The following is a 22,259-nucleotide window of genomic DNA, read 5'->3' on the forward strand; positions in this document are numbered from 1 at the left end:
TTTTTTTGTAATTTTATACAGAGCCATAACTTTTCAGTCACTAGAATGTTAAACAATAAATTACACTGGGAATAATCAAAATGAAACAGTTAATCAGATATAAAAATTTATATTATAGGAAATATTTTGGATTCAACAACAACACTCAACTCGACCGAGCCTCCGCCTTGTAATGGCACATTTATATAACAAATAACCAATTAAAAAAATATATATTCCTACTAACGATTCAATTCGTTCAATCTCTTGATACATCTTCAATAACGATATCTAATAATAATTTTAAAAAATCAGCATTAAAAATCCAAAGGAGGTTTTAAATAAAGAGTGAATATAGTATATACATATAAAAAAAAAAACAACAAGGCAGAGGCACGATGACCAAACGTTTCAATGATTTCGTTGTCAACAATCGCTCGAGGTCACCCAACTCATTTATCACAACGCATACACAGTTGATCCCTCGACGCAGAAAAGAAAAAAAAAACTAGATTTTTTTTATTTATTCACTGTTTTGCGTTCACAGTTTTTTTCGCCTAACTATAAACTAGACTTAAATTTAAATTATTCATACGTTCATTCATCCACGGCTCACCTGTATACTACAGAGCTCATTTTTACATGGGGGGGTCTTAGTCAATTCCGTGTTGCTTTCAAAGCAAGACTTAGCTGCGAAGGCAATATTTTTTTTTTCATTAAACTTCCGATAAATATCACACATTTATCACTAATACCTATCAGCCGACTGCGTTTGTGATCACTTACACTAGGACGCGTGAGGAATTGACCGGCCCCCGTGTGTAAGAAACAAAGTAACTTAAAATAAACGGACATAAAATTAGTTTAACTCACAAACAAATGGAAGTGACGCTCGACTGCTACCGTTTGGATTCGATGCCGACCAAATACGATTTTTATTACTAACATCCGCTGTGAAACAAGTGCATAGCTCCGTCAACACTACAAATCGATTACGTCATTAAAACAAACATACGTCCAGATTTTACCTTTTTTTTTTACACAACACGTTTAAAAATTCTTACAAAATTCTATTTCAATAATCTGAGACATAATTTCACCAAGCTTTACAATATCTATACAATGTTGTGACTGTATCCTATACTTATATTGTTCAGGCCATAGCATTATTTACATTAACCAAGCTTCCTTACAAATATATTGAATAACTAAAAATCACAAAACGGTATTATGTACTTTAAGTATTGTATGCCGAATTGTCTTCATCTTCATATATACTAACGGCCGCCACAGATCCTATTGGATGTTAGTTTCAACAATTATACCTTCTATTTTTGACTGACATATAAAACCTTTTTGATAACGGCCTTTTTAATTAACAATACAAATAAAGTTCTCTGTAGACCATTAACCTTTCTGCCCTCGTATATTTTCGTTATCTGTACGGTCCTCTATCACACACGTAAAGCACACGATCACAGCCCACTACATAAAACATGCCAGTTGCAATACAATTTATATACAAATCAGAATTCAATACAAAATCTGGCAACACTGATTTGACTTTAAAAACCTTTTTATTGAATTTCAAACTGAGGGCAGAATCACAACTGTGGGTAACCAGGAGGAGTAATAAAAAAAAACAATCACAAAAAAAAAATACATAATAAATAAAAAAAAAAAGAGACGATTAACAAAGAACACTGTTCATTAAGGCACGGGGTAAAGTTAAAAATTAACCCGAAACAGGCGTTGCGATTACGTATACTTTATCCGATTCACTTATACACCATTTATTCGTTTTTTTCTTAGACATTCTGGTTAAAAAACGATAACGGCGGAGCTGGTGACTTAACCGACGACATCACCGTGGCTGTGTTGTAACAGACCCAAATAACACAATCTTTTTTGGACTCCCAGTGCGTCTGTTGTTAGAATCTATCTAATCTCATGGTCACTTAAGAAAAATTCTCACAAAATAAATAATTAACGCTTACAAAGTTAAGTGTTTCAAGCGTATGTTAACTTATGTAGCATAACACGTTGTATGACTGCTGTGAATGTCCCGAGGCGCGGCGATCCCGTTGAGCTCTCTGTGGTCTTGGATTAGTGGATGTATATTTGGTATGAACGGTGGTATAAACAACCATACAAACGTGTTCCGAGGCAGCTCAGTAACAATGTGATGTTGAAAAATATCGTTTGAGACAACGTCATATTGATTATTCACATATCTCAATATCATTTAGCCTAGGGCGAGGAGGACGTATTCGTGTCTGATATACTTCTTGGACTATTTTCAGTACATTTCATCTATAACTATATATTTATTCTAATGGAATATTTCTGTTGTAATAATCAACATTACAATGTTCACGTTTCATATAATACAAAGCTTATTTTATCATTTGTCACAACTTTTAATTATCATATCATGAAATGGGCACTAAAACAATACATTCTGCCAAAATATTTCAACAATTCTTATCCCGATAGTGCTCTGTTAAACAATATTATTAATTAGCAATTCCTTGTTACTTTTTTTTATACAACAAATACTTTTGATAGTTTAGTTATGGTCAAACAAATGGCAGTAGGTTGATATCTTTACGCGACACTAGCCGTATGGTGTAAAGCAACTAGGTCGTATCACTCAGTAACGCGTGTAATATAACCGACGTAGTCTTTTATAACATACGACAAGTCGTGTCGTGCTCGTGCGGTGTCCCCTCGCCCCGGCCTACATTAAGTTCCGCTAGAATTTGTCTTGGAATATAAAAAGATTGTTTGTCGCCGCCACGGCTATGATGCTCTCGTGCGGATGCCACGCCGTATGTAATATTTTCTTATTGAAGTCCAAACAGTCTACGCTTATCTCGTCCTGAAATACGTAAAAAATATATTGCTTTAACAATATCATTCCTCCATTTCGTTATTGCTTACATATATACTAATTTTAAATGATATATCAGGGCGTTAGAGATCCTGCTACTTATTTGTAGTTATTATTTAAATATATCTCTGCAGTGAAACTATCAAGCTTCAAAAGATAAAGGAACAAAATGTAGGAAAATTCGTGAGTGATTGCGATCACTTTCAGTGAGATCACGTGCATTTTGTCCGCATTGTCTGTTTCTGACTATATATAAAATAAATCTTCAAGGTATGACAACTAACTTGAAAATATATTTCTATATGCCATACAAATTCTATTCCCTATAACAAATTCCCTGACTTTTTGGTAAAGATTTGCACATATACCTAGTTAGTAGTACACTTTAATAATTACGTATCAATGACAAAAAAATTAATATCAATTGATTCCTTTTTCGTTCATTATAATTAGTTAGAACGGTATTTCCTTTCAATCATAATTATAAGCAAACCACGTCATTTAATTTTCGGCAGCGGGGAAACGTAACCGTGAACTAACACAGGTGACTTATGTACTAAAGGTACACAATATATATATATATATATATATATATATATATAAATGTTTTAATAGCAATAATAACACTGCAAAGAAGGACGCTTTAAGTCTACTTTCCTGACAGGTGATCGAAACGAACGAATGATGCAACATTAACTCGACGAGCATTAATGTTAAAATTTTGATTATCTTTTAACTTATTTACGAGTACGTAGTAAACATTAATATTGTTGAATAATGCAAAATTAAATTAAATTTACGAATTTTTTTGGTTAAAATTATGGACAAATATTTATAAAGAGATTCAAAACAACAGATTTCTTAAATCAAAATTACGACGACCGTTCCCTTTCCTTGTGACGCGAATGGAATGTTTTTTTTCAATTGTCATAATGGATGCGATTAATATACGCTTTCAATATATTCGTTTCGTTCGTTTCAATATACGATTAGTCACGGGTTGCGTCAAACTGACAGCTGTCAGAAACGCAAACTGAGCGGCCGCAGTTTAACATAACACTGGCGTAGCTTCATATAGTTCTATGTTGCTAGGGAGTAGCGACCTTCTTCCTCTTGGCGGTGGCCGCTACCCGTCTCGCCCGGAGCGGCTGCCTCGGTCTGGTGGCGGCCGCGTCACGTGACGCTTCCAGTGTGAGCTCACCGCGCCGAGCGGACGCCGCGCCCGCGCCGCAACCGCGCTCGAATATCCTATAGTCGAAATGAAGGTACATTGGATATGTTGTTAGTGTGTTAACATGGAAAACAAATCTTTCTTTCTTAAAATTTAATGTGATCCAGAGATTTTGTTTGTTTATATTTGAGATAAATATAACATATTCATTGGCGGTGGGGACGGACATTATGTAAGGTCGAAACATTTTATACAATATAATAATTGATATTACAAGAAAAATAATTATTTGAGCTATTATAGCTCCTATAACTGAACATACTGTGCTATAAATTAAACATAATATATTTAACTAACCTAAAGAAGCCGTTGTATGAGCCAGTCATGAGCCTCTGGTCGTCCCCGCTCCAACAGCACTCGAACTTGTCAAAGATGCAGTCATTTTCGTACAGTGAGCAAAGTTTTGATCGTAGATACTCATGCACCTGGAATTATATTTACGTTTATTAATATAAATGATATAAAAAATTATATAATTTTCAGATACTATTATAAACAAACTTCACATAATTATAAATTGAAATTATACTTATATACACAGAAAGGGAAAAAATTGAGTTGATACTAATTAAATAAATAATAGTGTGTTGAAGCAAGGAACAATATGTTCTAATTTTTATTTGATAAGACAAAACATTCATATAAATTGCTCATTAATACAAAACGCTCATGTATATCTTCAATATGTGATCAAAGATCAAACTTCACAGAACCTATCTAACACTCACTGGATATGTTTCTACTGGTTTCGTCTCCATTCTAAGATCCCATACTTTTAAACCTAAATAGTCTCTAGACATCATGTATCTGTGAACAAAAATATTCGACATTATAGTTTCTATAATACACATTACATTACTGATGATTGCAAAACGATTTTATCTTGCTATTTGCAGGTGTACCAAAAAAAAATCTAAATTTAAGTTTTTGTAAATCAATACAAAAAAAACAATCACAAATTAAAAAATAATTATAATTTTGTCATAAAATATAAATTACAACATCAAACGCAACTTTCACAGACATGGCTGATTTATAAATTTAGGTACGTGTGTGTGTGTGTGTGTGTTATGTTCGTGTACCAACCTGCCAGAATTGCTGAGCTTAACATCACTTATAGATGATATGATCTCCGAGAAGAAAGACCTGGCGTGTGGATCCTCCTCCTCTTCAAACAGCTTGGCGTGACGATCGCACAGCGCCGCCGCTCGCATGTCGCACAGCCTTATTGTACCTGATTACATACCATTAATAATTATATATAAATTAACCTATGTACTTCTCGTAAACATCCTTACTGTCATTACCATCAATACACGTGAGATATAGAGGAGATAATTTTTTTTTTTAGATTCGAAAAACAAATCATATTTCGTTTTTTTTTGTTTAAATACTTGATAGTCTCGAGGAACTGAACGAATAAACTGTCTGTTTTTCGATTGACCACTGAGACTAGTGGTAAAAGTATTGATAAAATGTTGGAAAATTTAATAAAAAATATTCTTAATAAAAAATATGCAGTATTTATTTGAGAGGCATATAATATAATACACACGCGCAACATAACATTATATCGTCTGGTGGTATATTTTTTCAACTTACCCTTACTACTAGAATATACAAAGAGATTGCATTCAGTTGGATGGAACTCCGCTGCGGTTATAACCTGCAAAGAAAAAATATTAATAATATTATTGAATTGAAACTTCTAATGCGACTTCCGACAAGGTTGCGTTGAACGTTCAACGCTCCTGGGAGGGGGGATAGAGAGAGTAAATGGGTGGGTCGATTGTGAATATTAAGCAATGTTTATATAGTTTGTCTTAAGAAACAATATGAGTTCGCTAAATTTTGATTTCTACCGCTTCCTATTTTCATTTCCACATTACAAAATTTTACTACTTCCGAGCGGAGGGCCTCCACGCACTATTTATTATTTTACATTTTTCTACCTACATTTGCTATCATTTTGAAGTATATAATAATATAGCCTTGATAAAAATTAAAAAGCTACAATATTTGCATGGTTTAAACAAAAAAATCAATCGTACTAATTGAAATGGTAACAGATTGTCAAGATTTAAAATAATATCAATTTTAATGTATTCGGGTTTATTTTTGTTGGTCTCTGACACGCCAGCCACTGAACATTGTTGAATTATATATCATATACATTTTATATGAACACTAGTTTTTGCCAACAACTCCGTCCGCGTGAACATCAAAGTTGCGCTCAGAACGGAAAGTACAAACTGTGTTAAGACAGTTTATACAGTTCGTATATCAGTATTACAACCTGTGTTGCAGCTTTTTCACTTTAAATAACTTAGACACTGCAGCGCCATCTCACGGCCTGATTTGTGAATCTAAACCATCTAGGCGCCACTCAAAAGCATATCAAAAAATATATTCAAATCGGTCCAGAATTTTAGGAGTTACGACACACACACATACAGTAGAATATACAGTATAATACATAAAAATATAACTACCATTCCAACACCCAGCTTCATATTAATAATTCAGTCTCAAAATATATGTTACTCTTAAGTATTCATATATACATAGGCGTAATATTCTACCTCGGTGAGTTCCTCCATATTAGCAGGCTTTATGTCCACTATGTTGAAGCTCTGGTCCGTGATCTCCAGGTGCCACAGGTTGATCCGGAGGTCATCAGCTGACAAGTATGTCTCCTGATCCGAGTTCAGTGATATTGAATTAATGTGGTATGTGTGCGCGTTAGCGAATATCCTCCTGGGAACAAAAAATAATATCTTAATACAGAAATCAAATAATTAATGTTCACACATATTGACAAATATTTGTTTTACAAATACAAAAAGTTTAAAAAACTGTTTTAAACTGAGTTACATATCTTTTATTATATATTTTTCCTTATTAATAATAGTTGTGGTATGCTAAGATTGTTCAACTGGGTTGAATGAGTCTATTGTAAAGGTTAAATACAAATTAAGGTTCAGTATTAAGATAGGAAACTTACATATATTACTTATATATAACAATTCTTTTTTCATTTATTTCTTTATACTAATAATTGATTATTTCAAGTTCAATAGTAGAATATGAATGTCATTATGTTTGATGTTCAGTGGCGATGCACACAGTAACCTTTACGGATTGATGTATTATATGAAAAATATTAGTGGTTGTAATGTTTAATTTAGGTAATTTAAAGTTTTCCTAATACCTTTTAATAAAAAATATATATATTTAATTCACTTTATATAAACTTTAACTGTGTTATATCTTACGTCCAAAATTTGTCCAATAAACTTTAAAATAGAGGTAGAAACTTTTCACTAAACAAACTACATTCTCAACAACCGGAGGAGTTTCAAAACCAAAGTTGCCTTATAATATATTTAAAATTAAAACTCACACTAAGAAACAATAGTGGTCGACGCTATCACACATTGGAGGTCACTTAATGATAAAAGTTTATTATACATATATGAGTGTGCTGGCACTGGGTATCAATTGGGGCTGTTTTAGCAGAGGATCCGGTGACTAAGCAGCACTTGCCCAATGGTAAGACATAACAAACATATTAATATTCATATATATTCCAAAATACATTAGATTCCTATTTCATTATTAATGAAATTTAGCAATTAACATTTAATATAGAACAATAGAGAGCAACTTTAATATTTACTTAATACTTGGCTTGCTTTATAATCATATATCATATATATATGTATGAAAAAATGAACCAAATACAATATAACATAAGACGCAATATCCTATAATCTTTATTATATATCAAATAATTGATGAGAAAAATCATGATAGTGATGTGAAGTGTTTAGATATATGTGAGGTTTAATTAAATTCACTGTATCAAAAGTAAACACTCACGATAAGTTATTACGTTAACGTGAACTGGTGAAGTAAGTGTCAATTGATATATTTATATAGATTCATGGATTTAGCGATGTATATATATTTTATATTGGTTACAGAGACTTCTCTAGACCACTATAGTCTGTGTTCATTTTGTAACTTTTAGATAGATTTAAAACTTAGATAGATACTGAGATTTTAAGTTAATCAATAATTTATTTCCATGGTACCAGGGGACAATCCCTCCTACCAATATATATAAAATTTAATTGTATGGTACTCGGAGAAAACATCCCTCCTATTGATATCCAATATCAAGATTATTATGTACCTAGGCGAAGCCTCCACCATGAGATCCGCTGGCCTGACCGTGGGTACCCTGAGTGAGGTGACCCTAGCCGGATCCCTCGGCCGGCCTCCTTCTTCACGCGTGTTGTAACCAGTCACTCGCTTGTCACGCTCTGATACCTGTAATATATAGGGTGAACCTTGTTACTTATTAATTACTACTAGAGCATCATGTATATACTCTCAACTATTTTCCATATTTATCGCTCTAATCGTGTGACAACATCGCCCAGTACACCACATACTTAATAATGTTTTCATATAGAATAAATGTTCATGAATCAATCAATATAATTTTAACAATTTTAAACATATCATATGTATTAAATAAGTTAATTAAAATCAAGAGCACATTTTCTGTTCACAATTTCTTACATTAATTAATATATAATATGTACAGAGCAGAAAAAAAATATGTTAAGGAATACAGGTACTTGTAATCAAATTCAACAACCTAATAATACTATATACAGATAGTTTCCAGTATTACTCATAAATATTCCCATATGATAGTATCAATGTGGTACGTAAATAACAACTGTCTGTGTGTAGTTTAATAAAAACTGGTTGTAAGGAGGCAGGTTATATAAAACAAACTAGGTACTAGGTACAAAAAATATAAAATAACCTATTTAATTTTAAGAATTATTATTAAACTTATATTATGATAACTTTCAAATGGTTAGCCCGATTTAAATGATTTAAATTTACAGATACTGATGTAGGCTTGAAAACGAAGTAATTTATTTTGATAAGACTTAACACCGTATTTATGTAAATAGCTTTCCAATAAACGCTTTAGGAATGCCAACTTTTAAAAGTTGTAAAATGGATATAGTATATTATTCTTGAGGTATAGACATGCCACAGCGGACAAAGAATTAAGGCAGAGTTTTCGTTAAAAGCTCTCAGACGGCTTATGTTTTCTCAACATCTTCAACAAATATTGTTAATGTACACACAGGTAAATATAAAATCTAAACAAATTATATACTAAAACCTTCCTCGATCACGCTATCGAGTGGTGATAACTGTTTGGATAATCGGTGCAGTAGTTTTTCCGTTTATCGCGAACAGACAGACAGACAGACGCGGCGATGGACTTCGTTTTATAATATGTATTTATTATACAGAATGTATGAACTTAGCAATAAGACTTATAACATATATTTCTGTGTATTTTCTTGGAACATCTGTATGACACACATACCTTCCACAGCTTGATAGTTTTGTCGTTTGTTGACAATAGGAAGTGCGCCTGATTCTTTCTCTTCAGCCATCTTATTTTATTAATTTTTTCTTCTATTTCTAAGGACTTGAGATAATCAAACTCTGGCTCGTGGGATTGGAACGTTGAATACACATTGTATTCACCTTTTTTGGGCACACATTGCTTAGATGCTGGGTCTCTCTGCAAGATAAATTAAATTTGTTTTATTAAATTACTGAGATCTTCATTAAAAGAGCTTTGAGAACACCCACATATATTATATTTTATTCAAACACACAGGATTGTTAATAAAATTACAGATAATGTCAGATTTATCTAAAGGGATTTTTATATTGATGTAAACAAAAAAATAAATAAATACAAGATTTATATATATATATATATATATATATATGTAGATAAGATAAAAAGTTGTATAAATATTTAAGAGGCTTAAGTATAATAAGGGCTGAACCCCAAAGCTTATATGACTATCACAAGATAATCAGCTGTTTTCCTTTCCAGTTCAACCAGATCCTTCTAAGCAAATACATTAAACAAACATACCGTTAATACTATTAATATATATATATATATGTATTTTTAACAATACAATTTTGATATTACTATTCATATTATTAAAATAAAAATATTATTGAGCTAGATTCAAATGTACCAAAATTGATTCTTTATAATACAACCAGTAGCTTTACCATAGTAACATACAGACGTGCACTAATTCTAACATAGTATGTATTAATAGTCTTACTTGAAATATGACAACTCTGCCACCTTTATCCCCCGTAGCTAGAAGCTCTCCATCATGATTGAACTCCACACATGAGATCAGGTCGGCCTCGGTGACATCGTCTTCCAGAGTACCCTTCACCTGACTAAAACACCATGTAGTTTCACCACCATTGCCTGGAAGAATATATCGTCATACAGCCTTAAGACTATACCAATTTTATTTCGTTCTAAGCTCTAAATGACTACATCTGAATTAATTTATAAAATAACTTTCAGATTGGATAAATCTCTAACTCCCTATGTATAACAAGTATTAGTAATATTTTTGTAAAACAATTTTAATCATTGTATTCTTGAATAAAATACATTAAATATGTAAAATTTTGAACATTTGATAATAAATACATGTACCAAATTAATATATGGGTGAAAAATATAAATTTACATTTAATTATGTTCCAATAGTGATAAAATTTTCTTATATATCTACATAATAAATTTAAATTACGCAAGATGGTTCTATCCAACAGTTATGAGGATTTTAATAGGCATACCGACAGATTTATTCAATTGTAGGTTTATATATGTATAAATATTACATAATACTGTAATATATTTATAACAACAATAATAAAATATAGCTTTATAGTCAATATAACACGTGTTTTAGTAGAAATTAATCATATAAGACCTGAAAATTAGACAAAAATGTTTCCTACATTTTCTTAACAAACAAAAACGTTAGTTGGAAAGTAAAATTAATTAAATTCTTAACAAAAGACGATACATTAATAGTATAAGTTACATATTGTTTGAAAATCAAGCAATGACATGTTAGTACTAAGCATTAAAATAGAAATAGGAACTTGTAAATGCAATGTACTTTAAAATATAATGTGTCTACTTACAATATGAAGATATTAAAGACTCTCCCAATTGATCAGATCATGTAGTGTTAAATTAAATTAAAAATATAGTTAACTATGTACATACAATCATACACCGAGTCCCGATGTATATAGCATATATGATGCAAATTGCTTGAATTGTCTCGATTCCTTGATAGCAATAGTAAATCTTTCTTTTTCAACATATTTTAACATCAACAAACATATATATGACAAAAAGTTGAATTCATGGACACTAATGTGTGGATTCTAGAAAGACAATAGCGGTTCAAACTGGTTTAGTAACCAGAATACACAATGCCACTGAATAGTTCAAAGTAATTTAATATACCATCGTGATAAACAATTAGACCACTTAGTGTTGTACTTTAGTAGCATTATAAATAAAAATTATTCATATTTACTATAGATAAATATGAAAAGTATTTATGAAAATAGAGGGAAATTTCTAGATATAATAGTCTAGCAAATCACTAGTGGTGGCTTATAAAATAGATTGGATGAGTAGCTTAGGGGTACTGAACTAAATTAGGCCGATACATTTGAACGTATTTAATATAACATAATAGAAAATTGAAAAGAATAAGAAGCATATGATAGAATCCATGGCACGATTTGTCAAAATATTTTAAGACTTAATGTGATTCAAAGTTGATATTTAAATTTTGTGTAATTATAATACACATGTATATTATAATATTCTTTAACCAACACTTCTAGCCAGTCCAGCTTGGTTCATCAAATAAAAATTTTCCACAAACGTAAGGACAGTACAACATATTGTTTAAAGAAATTGTTTGTATTATGCAAACTTGTCTCATATGACCTTAATCTGAACTGCGAATCCATAAACAAACAGTAATATTATTATCAATACTAAATCATATTACAGTGACTGTATCGATATAGTAAAAATGTCACTCACATAGCATTGTACGAATCTCTTTGCGATCTTAATATACTTTAAGTGCAATAATCAGAAACAGGTTTCATTTGTGGGTATACAAAAAAAAAGGAACGCTCACCTGTCTGTAACCTCATCTTTTATGGGATCCTTCAACTAACGCGTTAAAATTAATCCGCACCGAACTGTGTTAATGTTAATAGCGAAAATCTGTTGACTATATGACCTTCGCGAAGAGATCAACAAATACAGTCATCTGATCGTACAAACAATTGTGATTTTACGCAATTGTAGACCACTGAACAGTGGACGTTATAACCACCAATCAATTGAGAGAACCTTTCTTTACTACATACTTTAGCGTAAGAATGAAATAAATACAAATTGTTAGAACTATCGGCTATACAATAACCAAACACTTCCCACTCAAATAAATATCGTCACAATACGTAAACACTATTAACTACAAACCACACTAAGTACAAGAACATTGCATTTACCGTCGGAGTTCGAACGATAAAACATCTTCGACTTATTTCGATTTCCGATTCCGATTTCGCCCTTGTCTAGCGGGCGCTAAAAGTCAGCACTTACCGGCCATGACAAAGCCCAGCACAAAAACTATAAGAAGTTTAATAGTTTAAGTACACAATCACTTCAGTAATTTCCTAAAACATTACACAGAATAGCCGATGAAAACTGATTAAAATCATTTCAGCGTTACATCGGTAAAAAGCAATGGCGCTCAGAAAATTCAGAAATGCATAATTACTGCAGAGTTCAGTGTTGCCACATTAAAATTTAAAATTTCTACTTATTCTTCCATGTTTTATTACGCAGTTATATTTATTGTAATTCTTTTTAACAGAGATTATTTCGTATCTTTTAATATACCACGTATTTTTTAAGATTGTATATATTATTAATACACAAGGAGTTGACACTTATTCATTTATCGCGTAGGATACCTGCAGACTTCGTGAACGAAACGAAACTTGTTCGTGATATTTGTTCAAAAGTAACAATACTCATTAAATTAATATGAATTATTTATTATTAAACAATATATTAGGATGAGTATCATATAATTAAAAATGTAATGTAAAATTTATTATATATTTTTTTACAGATTAATTTAGCTTACAGATTAAAAAAAATGACTGGACGTTGCCAACGTTACATGGCTGTTAGATTTAAATTTTCAAATTTTCTATGCTTACGAGTCTTGAATGGCGTTTAGTGTATTTGTTATACAAACTCGTAAATGGCTACACCGCTATTTGATAAGGTGAGAGAAACTAATAATCATAGAGACATATTATTTACCCTATTTAAAAAAGTAAACAAAAGCTACTACTTACCATTTTTATTCCCGTGATCGAATATAACGCTTAGTTTTTGTAAGCTGTTTTGTCTCGCTTCAGCGAAGAGACGGCGTTTATTTTTTGGTGAAGGTTGAGACGCTAACGGAGACACCACCATGGCTGTAGTCGCCATAATTACACCATGACATAGACACAGTATGGCGTACCTATGATAATTTTACAAATTATTAAAATGATTGTTCCATATTTCTTGTTTATTTAAAGAAATTAAATTCAAAATATTCAATAACACACAGTACTTATACAAGGAAAATATTTGTTCATTTATATTCGATATTTTTAAGATTCATACTTTTAGATTACAATGTGACAGAAAAATCATGTTTTATTATATATCCATCTGTAAACCAATGATAATTTTTATTATCAACGCAACTTAAGTAATGGTGACGTAATACAAATATATGTGATTTACCATTACGCCTTACGGCCCTACTTGTATAAAGTAACGACATATTCAATAGCTGTGTGGTCTGCAGTACTTATTTCAAATTAACAGGTTATTTATGCCTATTGTTATCTATTAATATTTAAATTACTAGTAGATGCTTATAAAACATATGATTTTTTTTTAATATATTATCTTTAAATACCGTTTATCTACATTTAAGTTTTAAAATTTAATCAACTTGTTATATTTAGTGAGGAAATTTGCCGAGAGATGGCATTATTTCGAAGGACGCATTCCAATTATAATTTTAATCACGTGATGTGGCGTTATAGAGGCTATATGAACGATTGTTTTTAATAATTTGAATAAATGTTCGATGGGAGCACATGCTTTATTTATGCAGCCAATATAATTATTGTAAGTGAAAAGCAGTTCATAATATTAAACTAACTGAATATGTAACTGTTCATAGTCTATAGAATCATATTTTTTTAGTGATCTTTATTACAATCAGGCAAGTATAAGATAGTATGTGCTAGGAGAAGTATCAGTTTGTATAAACAATAATTATCATAAAATTGTAATTGCTAATCAAAGAAACAAATTTATCGATATTGGATTGAATCACAAGCTTGACGTTTTTTATATTTGTTATCTAGAAATCAATCATGGGGTGTTATCACTAGATTATGAGAAGACGAGGAATTATGGAATTTGAATAACTTCCGGCGTTCTAAGTCATTGCAACCGTGTAATAGCTACAAAGCTTTTATTTGCCCATACCGCCACATATATGATGTAGGTAACTTAACTGCAATAGGCCTTTAAGACCTACAAACCTCTATCAGTTGTATATAAAATAAATTATTATAAAAGGTCAATATTCATTAAATAGAAGACAGAATAAAATTATAACATTTCGTTAATGTATTCTTAAAATGTATGATTTAAAATATTTAGGGTAAAATGGCTGCCGAAAATTATTTGAAAGAAATTGATTGGTTTAATAAACTATAGCAATTAATTTTATTATATGTCCGTCTCGTTTTAATTACGTCCGAGTCTGAGAACAAATGGACTCAATGGAAACCGATTTATACCGATTTCATGCGATTCGGTGCAGCTATTGTAAGCGACGCGTGCATCTGATTGGCTGTCAATTTGAAAGTTACGAATATAACAGAAAGTCTGAAAATGTCTTTTCATTTATATTTAATCGCATTATTTAGAAGATATCCTTTTTCAATTGAGTTAGAAGCATATAGATAAATTATGTCGTGTTTTTGATAAAGTATTAAAAAAGAAAAATGACATGTTTTTGCCGCCATCCAAGCGGCGTGGTCCCACTGAATACAAACTCATTTTAATGAGAATTTTTTTTGACAAATTATTTCACTGTTTCAGAATTCACCCGATCAGCTGACCAAACAAAGAGCGATTTGCATGGAAAGTATGTTATCTTATCACGATATGTCCTTTATTTACCGCAATAATATATTTACAGACCTATTTTAAAACAAAGCCATCTATAGTGTATAAAAATTTGCATACGAAAAAGTTTTTATTTTAATATTCATTCAAATAAATTGCCATAAAAAATCTTGTTAGTCACACACTATTTTCTTTATTTTATCGCTTAAAGATATTATTTCTCAAGTTTTAAACATTTAAGAGACAGTATCTTCCAATTTTTACTAACAATAAGTGAGATTTTTTTTTTTCATTCCTTTTAACGGCTATTTTAATGAATCCCTGATGCTAGACTGGTTCGTTCTTATAAATCCTTGTATCATCAAGAGTCACGTGGGATAATTGCATTCAACAAAATGCATTAAATTACAGGAGATTGTCAATCAAAGAAAATGTATGAATTACTAAAGGCCTGTGAGAAGCGTGTTACTTCAAAAACTTATACCGCAGAAACATGCAGTCAAGAGGTCATTGACCTGCTCGAGGCATTGGACCACTGTGTCGGCGATAAGGCATTTAAGGAGTTTAAATAAAATTGTAAACATTGTCGTTTTATTTATTCCAAATATTAATGCCTATTTAGGCAACTGTGATATTTTTCAAGGACACTTCCGCCATTTCTTTTTGTGTCATAAATGACAGTACTGATTAAATATTTAATAGTTATTAATTGTAACATGTTTTTAATAACAACTTACGAGTAATTAAAATATTATTTTCAGTTTGTATATTTAGTAGCTTATATATTTTTAAAGACACGTCACAAATTGAAAAGTTATCTCGTTTCGTCGCCGGCGTTGTTGGTTTTATTAGTATAATGTCTTATCACTTTTTTGTAATATATAATTTGTAACCGTGTTCCGCTTTTAAATGTACCTAAGTATTTTATTAAATAATGGCGTCAAGCAATTAATTAAATTACATGCACACTACCGCAGTAAATAAGCTGACGAGTTATTTAAAGAATAGTCAATAGACGAACGTTTTGTAAAGTATATAATCGTGTTTTAACTATTAACAATTGAAAATATAATAAATATTATTAGATAGTAATACTTCGTACTATTATTTTAAATAAATGCCTAGGCTATGTTTTTAACTTTACTTATAACAGTGGCACTGCACATATTAGGTTTTGCTATTTGAATTACATGATTTGATTTAATTACATTAATTTAGTAAGAATATATATCTGATAGGAAATCTTCATTGTATTGAAAATTGACATAAAAAACTTTTCAAAATTTTATATACTAATACTAAGTAGTATTGATACGGTTTTATATAAACAAGATAATTTTTATTATTTATTAATTTATTTTAAAGAAGTAGAGTACTTCTTGAAACTATAAAATAACAAAGGTACATATTTGACTTTGCGAATATTTATGAAGCAAGGCTGAATAACTAAAACAAGACAAAAGATTGTCACGTGTGTATCCTAAGTGACAACAAATGACATTGACAGTTAATTATCATAGTTTGACGGATTGAATTACTTTTCCTTAATACAAATCGTATCTATATTAAACGTGACCTACATTTCTGAAACGCGTCATTATAGCTTAATTGATTTATAAGAGGTCGGTGGCACATTTGACAAATCTTACTGAGAATTGATAAGAATAATAAAAAGTTTAATGGAAAATATATATTCGTACGGTTACCTATGATATGTTATCTGTGAACACTTTAAAAGGTACTTTTAGTACGATATTGGTTCGCCAATATAAAGGTCGTTTCAATGTTGTTATAAATACTCCGTACAAAGAACTAGGGTTCGTAGTTAACCCTAATAGGTGAACTGTCTAATGCCTTATTTATATTCGGTAAAAGTTGATCGTGTTGAAGTATATTATAGAAAATCTTATTACCGATTGCCATACAGACTTTGTTAATTTTAAAGAATATATAAAATTAATTGATAACAAAGCTATGAAAACACAATTTATAAACCGGAAATATTAGTCAAGATAACATCAAATATATACAGTAAGAAGAATTTTTATATAATTAGCTTTAAGCCGCATTAAACTGAAGCCAGCTCATTTAGAAGCAAAAATACGTCAAGCTGAATAATTATCAACCCCAAGCGGCTTACAGTCTGCTAAACAATAAAAAGACTAAAAATAAACCACTGGATACAGCCGAGAAAAAGCAAAACGATACTAAAATACTTTCTATATGTCAAAACTATATATTGTTATTTAATAAATATGCATTTTGGATATATTGGTCGTGATAATAATAATTTTATACTTAGTTTGTAATTTGAGGAACATTCTAGATTAAAAAAAAACAATTGCGTATATTTAAAAGACAATATTAATGCAATTTTAAAATAAATTCAATTCAAGTGGCGATGGAAATGTGAAGATAAAAAAATAATGATACTATTAAAAGATTATTGTTTTGATTTCTTTTTTATCTTTTTAATTTATTATTGACATAAATATTTTTTTTTTTGCGGTTTTGTTACAATGAAATTAAAATTTGACGAACAGATTAATTTTAATATCTGTATATAAAATCTTTATATTTCTTCATGATCGTAAACCTAACAGATAAAAAATCTAATATCACAGATAATAAATGCACAACCTTAGTCCACAATCCACAACTATTCTATCGATATGTGGTGTGATTAATAAATCCTAATTCAAGGTTATCGACGTAGTCGTCGGAGTAGATCACGATTTGTAGGCGTCCAAGTTACAAAGCAACTAATGATATGTCGGTATTGAGAAACTGCGACAAATCAAAACAATTTACATTTGTTCAGATAACAATAATATAAAATGATTCTTTAAATACACATGTTAAGAAAATATTTAAATGTTTAATATTTAAATGTTATAATATTTAAATGTTTTTAATACTGAATTCGATTCATTTTTTTTAAATAATAAAAGTATCATTCTAGCCTAAATCAATCAATAAATTAACCTAACTATATTATAATACTTATGGGAAATCTTAACCTAACTTATTAATTTTTTACTTTAATTCCTGATTTGGAGAGCACATTTTTTTTTTTTGGTTGTAGTTTTTTAAAGCAATAACTTTCGTAGATTGTAAGTAATTGTTGTTAGGTAAATCTTTTATGATGACCATTATAAAAGGATATTAGAGCGTTTAGTTTTAATACTTCATTAAGGTCGAAGGTATTACGGAAGGCTGAAGAACTAAGGAAATGGATAAAACAATCATTTCTAAACAAAGTCACGGGTGAGCGTTCATAGAATATCAATTAAAATATTATAATAAAATAATAATACAGATTAAAAAAACATTTCCCCCTTCAGTGTGTTTAGTCCGAGTATGTACCGTCACACGACATACGAAGCGTTTCCCGTTCCTATAACTTATTTAAATACTTTTTATGAATGAAAAATTGTTAAAACAGCGGAGATAGTGTATCGACGAAAACTTTGTGTGAGCTATAAATATAGGAACTATCAACTAAAACTGCTTTACTTATGTCTTAAAAACATAATTTTCTAAATGTTTACGTATCGAGTTGAATAAAAGATTGGAAACAATTTCATGACATCTGAAATATGTTATATTTTTTAATTATAACTTAAGAAAAAGTATTTCTAGACTTGCTTTATATCGTGTAGTAAAATTCCATGGAGGTTTTACCGTAGGATATTCTTATTGAGTTATAACTAGTTATAACTATCATTTCCTATATCACGGGAAAACTATGAAGATATAGAGATGATTAGCTATTGGTAATATTTTTGTCACGTTCTTTATTGGATTAGTATTACGGAAACTATAAAAATGCGATATCTTCCGATGACAATTATGTCTTCCTTATAGACTATGTAACCTATTTAGAAAGACGGAGCTCGATTGAAATTGTCTAGATAAATTCTGATAACAGATTATTTACTTATAGACAAAATACATAGAAAAATACAAAATATTCACAAAAAAGAATTACGGTTTAATAATAATATAAGAAATTTAATGAAATCTACTAAATAATGAATATAAAACAGTATGTGGATATTGAATTAATTTATACATCGACTCCATTTATAACAGAGAATTATTGAGTTTTCATCGTACAAATTGAATTCATACACCACGTAATATTATTATTACTTATTAATATACAACAGACGAATTTTCAAAGATTCCTATAACGTATAATATGTTACTAAACACTAAGTCATATAATTAGTAATTTTGGGTACATCAAAAGGAACCTAAGACTTTCACGAGTCGTCTAAATAAAACCAACACATTTTCGGATTTACTACGCGAATTTTTATTAATTTAAACTACACAATCCCGACGTTTCGGTTACTTTTCATCAACCATGCATCTCGTCTGCCCGTGATCACGTAGTAAATCCGAAAAGGCATTAGTATTATATCAAAGGAAATTAAATTTACTAAAATAAAATAACATTTGATATATTTTAATATCGATAATAGGTGCAAAGGTCTCACGATCAATGTCAGTGACTCATATAATCTTGACCTACATTGTACTGCATTTTAAACCGGGATAGTTAAAGTCAGACGCCACTTTTATAGTTTGATATATAGAAAAATGAAACGAATATCTTGTGTTACCATAAATTACTTGCTTATTTCGCTTATTACCAAACAAAAAAATATATATTTCAATTACATTAAATTAAATAAAATTACCATATGCTAGTGCTTGAATTTGTAATTGACGTATATAAAATTTATAACATTAATCCGGTTTTCATAATGATCTTAATTTACAACGATAGCGGTTTTATAATTGGCCTTATTTTATTTATAAAGATTTACAAGCATTTTATTTTAAACTGTCCCCTTTTCGTAATTTCAAAACAGACGAGTACGTGTTGTTATATTATTCTCATAATAGTTTTTTGAATTCTTCTCAAATAAAAACAAGTGAATTAAAAAGGAGAATAATTTCCAAACGTCATTTTATGAATTGAGTGAGGCCTTTACTCAAACATGTAAACTACGTCGTTAAGTTAGAACTTATTAGTCAACAATAATTCGCATTTTTATTGGTTTTCTGTGTCAAAGACAATAAATCAATGGTTTACTTTGTAAATGGGAAGCAAAATATTAATTTTTGTCTACGACCTTTATTCAAGGCGACCGTGTTTACTTACGTAGGACAATACCAACGTATCGAGCTAATACAAGATATGTATTTTTTTAATTTTCTAATAAATTAACACTCTACAAGGATATAACTTAAGTCAAGCAAAAGTCTCTGATATAATATTTTCATTTATTTATTATTTCTTATGTGTTATAATTATTCAAGGTATTCTATATTTTTGTATAAAATCATAACATTTTAATGAATACCAATACTTGCTCAACTTTTACTGCACACCTTCGAAATTCCAAAAACTGATTATTCGAGGTTATTCGAGGTAAAACACATTTATTTTTAAATCACTTATTGTAAGTTTTAATGTCAGGATTTAAAACAAGGGGGATGTATTGTAGGTTATTTTGATATTACCAAAGAAATTATATATAATGTATAATTACTACTAAGTATATACATATATAACTTTTGTAAATTTTTAATTTACCGTTTATAATTATAACATGAAAATTTATTCCCTCTACGCATTTAAACGTATTTTATATAGCTTTATGCCATTATAATTTAATATAATTAGCATATCTGAACTGGTTAATATTATCATTACTTTCGAGCAGTCCATATAATTTAGAATACAATCTGTATTTATTGCATTCTCGTTTCAGATTATGTCCTACATTAAACAAAAACTACAAAACAAATAAACTCACCAATAATCACTAATCGGAATTCAAAGCAGAAAGTCACAAAAAAAAAAGTAAGCCGACGTATATTTCAAACACACATTTCAAACAGAGTTCACAAACAGTACGCGGCGTGCTTTCACGACGAATGTCATAACTAAGTGCATGTAAACACTAAACATTGTACATTCGACCGCGAACATCTGCGAAGGCTATTGAACGTTATCTTCATTGTTTCAAGCGACATCTAGTGTTGGTTTCGGTAACCGATGAAATAGTTTACTATAAAAATGTATAACATTTAAAGATTTCTAATATAAATCATCGATTTGACACTTTATAATCGATAATCGGAATATTTTGAAGTTATTGTAATTTGTAGCCGTTGCTTTGTGACTTATATAATATGCCAGTTAATATTATATTATTTGCACTATTTATTAATTTAATTTAATCTAAAATCAAATGTTGATAGAATAAATCAAATAGTCTTAGATGGCTGAAGAAAAATCTTCAGTTAAAATAAAAATTTAATTAAAATTACTTTAATAATAAAAGGAATAAATATTCAATAAAATTAAATAGTATTTTCATAAGTATAATGTTTTGCTTGCTTCCCTTCATAGGCGGGTTGTTTTTAATTTTTTTTTTTATATAATTCGTACCCCGTATTTCTAAGCATCGCATAATTTTATTTTTCATGAACATGCATACTTAAATACATTTTCGGAAATGTATGGAAAATTGTGTAACTATACAGCTATGAGATCTAAAATTTTTGAGAGTATTAATTGAAATAAAAGTAATATTTTTCGGATTTACTACGCGTTTATATAAAAACCAGTCTAAATAACTGAAAGAAATAGACTAGTCCAAACGTCTTTGATTTTTTAGTTTTTCCGATTTTGTAATATCGATTTTGAAAATGTAAGATTTTTATTTTCCATTTATATAATAATGATGGTTAAAGAAACCTTTTTTATAAAGATATTTATAACCTTATGCAAAATGGTTAAATTCCAAATAAATGACAATTCGTACAAGTCTTTCCGTATTCAACTTGCCGAAAAAAAAATAATATAAATTATAAAGACATCAAAAATCAGCCGTTATTTTTTTTTTAACTCACTGAATATATCTTTAGAGGTTTACATT

The 22,259-nt window shown here is 29.8% G+C and overlaps 2 protein-coding genes across 5 annotated transcripts; one reads left to right on the forward strand and one right to left on the reverse strand.

Annotated features, from left to right (window-relative positions):
- Positions 1-93: 93 nt before the first annotated feature.
- Positions 94-21,291, reverse strand: LOC116774630 (protein phosphatase PP2A 55 kDa regulatory subunit). Of its 4 annotated transcripts, XM_032667322.2 has the most exons (12): positions 21,132-21,291; positions 13,452-13,621; positions 10,298-10,452; positions 9,529-9,729; positions 8,302-8,438; positions 6,686-6,860; positions 5,706-5,769; positions 5,190-5,337; positions 4,832-4,910; positions 4,401-4,528; positions 3,976-4,120; positions 94-2,860 (listed from the first exon to the last, which is right to left on the reverse strand). In XM_032667322.2, exons 2-12 carry the CDS (start codon positions 13,585-13,587, stop codon positions 2,735-2,737), a joined length of 1,494 nt encoding a protein of 497 aa, XP_032523213.1. In that variant the 5' UTR covers positions 13,588-13,621; positions 21,132-21,291; the 3' UTR covers positions 94-2,734. The 4 variants fall into 4 exon arrangements, with proteins under 4 accessions (XP_032523213.1, XP_032523216.1, XP_032523214.1 ...); XM_032667325.2 differs by lacking the exons at positions 13,452-13,621; positions 21,132-21,291 and adding an exon at positions 12,685-12,881; XM_032667323.2 differs by lacking the exons at positions 13,452-13,621; positions 21,132-21,291 and adding an exon at positions 12,591-12,881.
- On the forward strand, positions 13,257-16,193 carry LOC116774631 (cytochrome b-c1 complex subunit 6, mitochondrial-like). Its single transcript, XM_032667326.2, has 3 exons — positions 13,257-13,378; positions 15,271-15,316; positions 15,709-16,193. The coding sequence occupies exons 1-3, from the start codon at positions 13,355-13,357 to the stop codon at positions 15,867-15,869; spliced, it is 231 nt and encodes a 76-aa protein (XP_032523217.1). The 5' UTR covers positions 13,257-13,354; the 3' UTR covers positions 15,870-16,193.
- Positions 21,292-22,259: the final 968 nt, after the last annotated feature.

This window comes from Danaus plexippus, chromosome 23, assembly GCF_018135715.1.
Source record: "Danaus plexippus chromosome 23, MEX_DaPlex, whole genome shotgun sequence".
NCBI lineage: Eukaryota > Metazoa > Arthropoda > Insecta > Lepidoptera > Nymphalidae > Danaus > Danaus plexippus.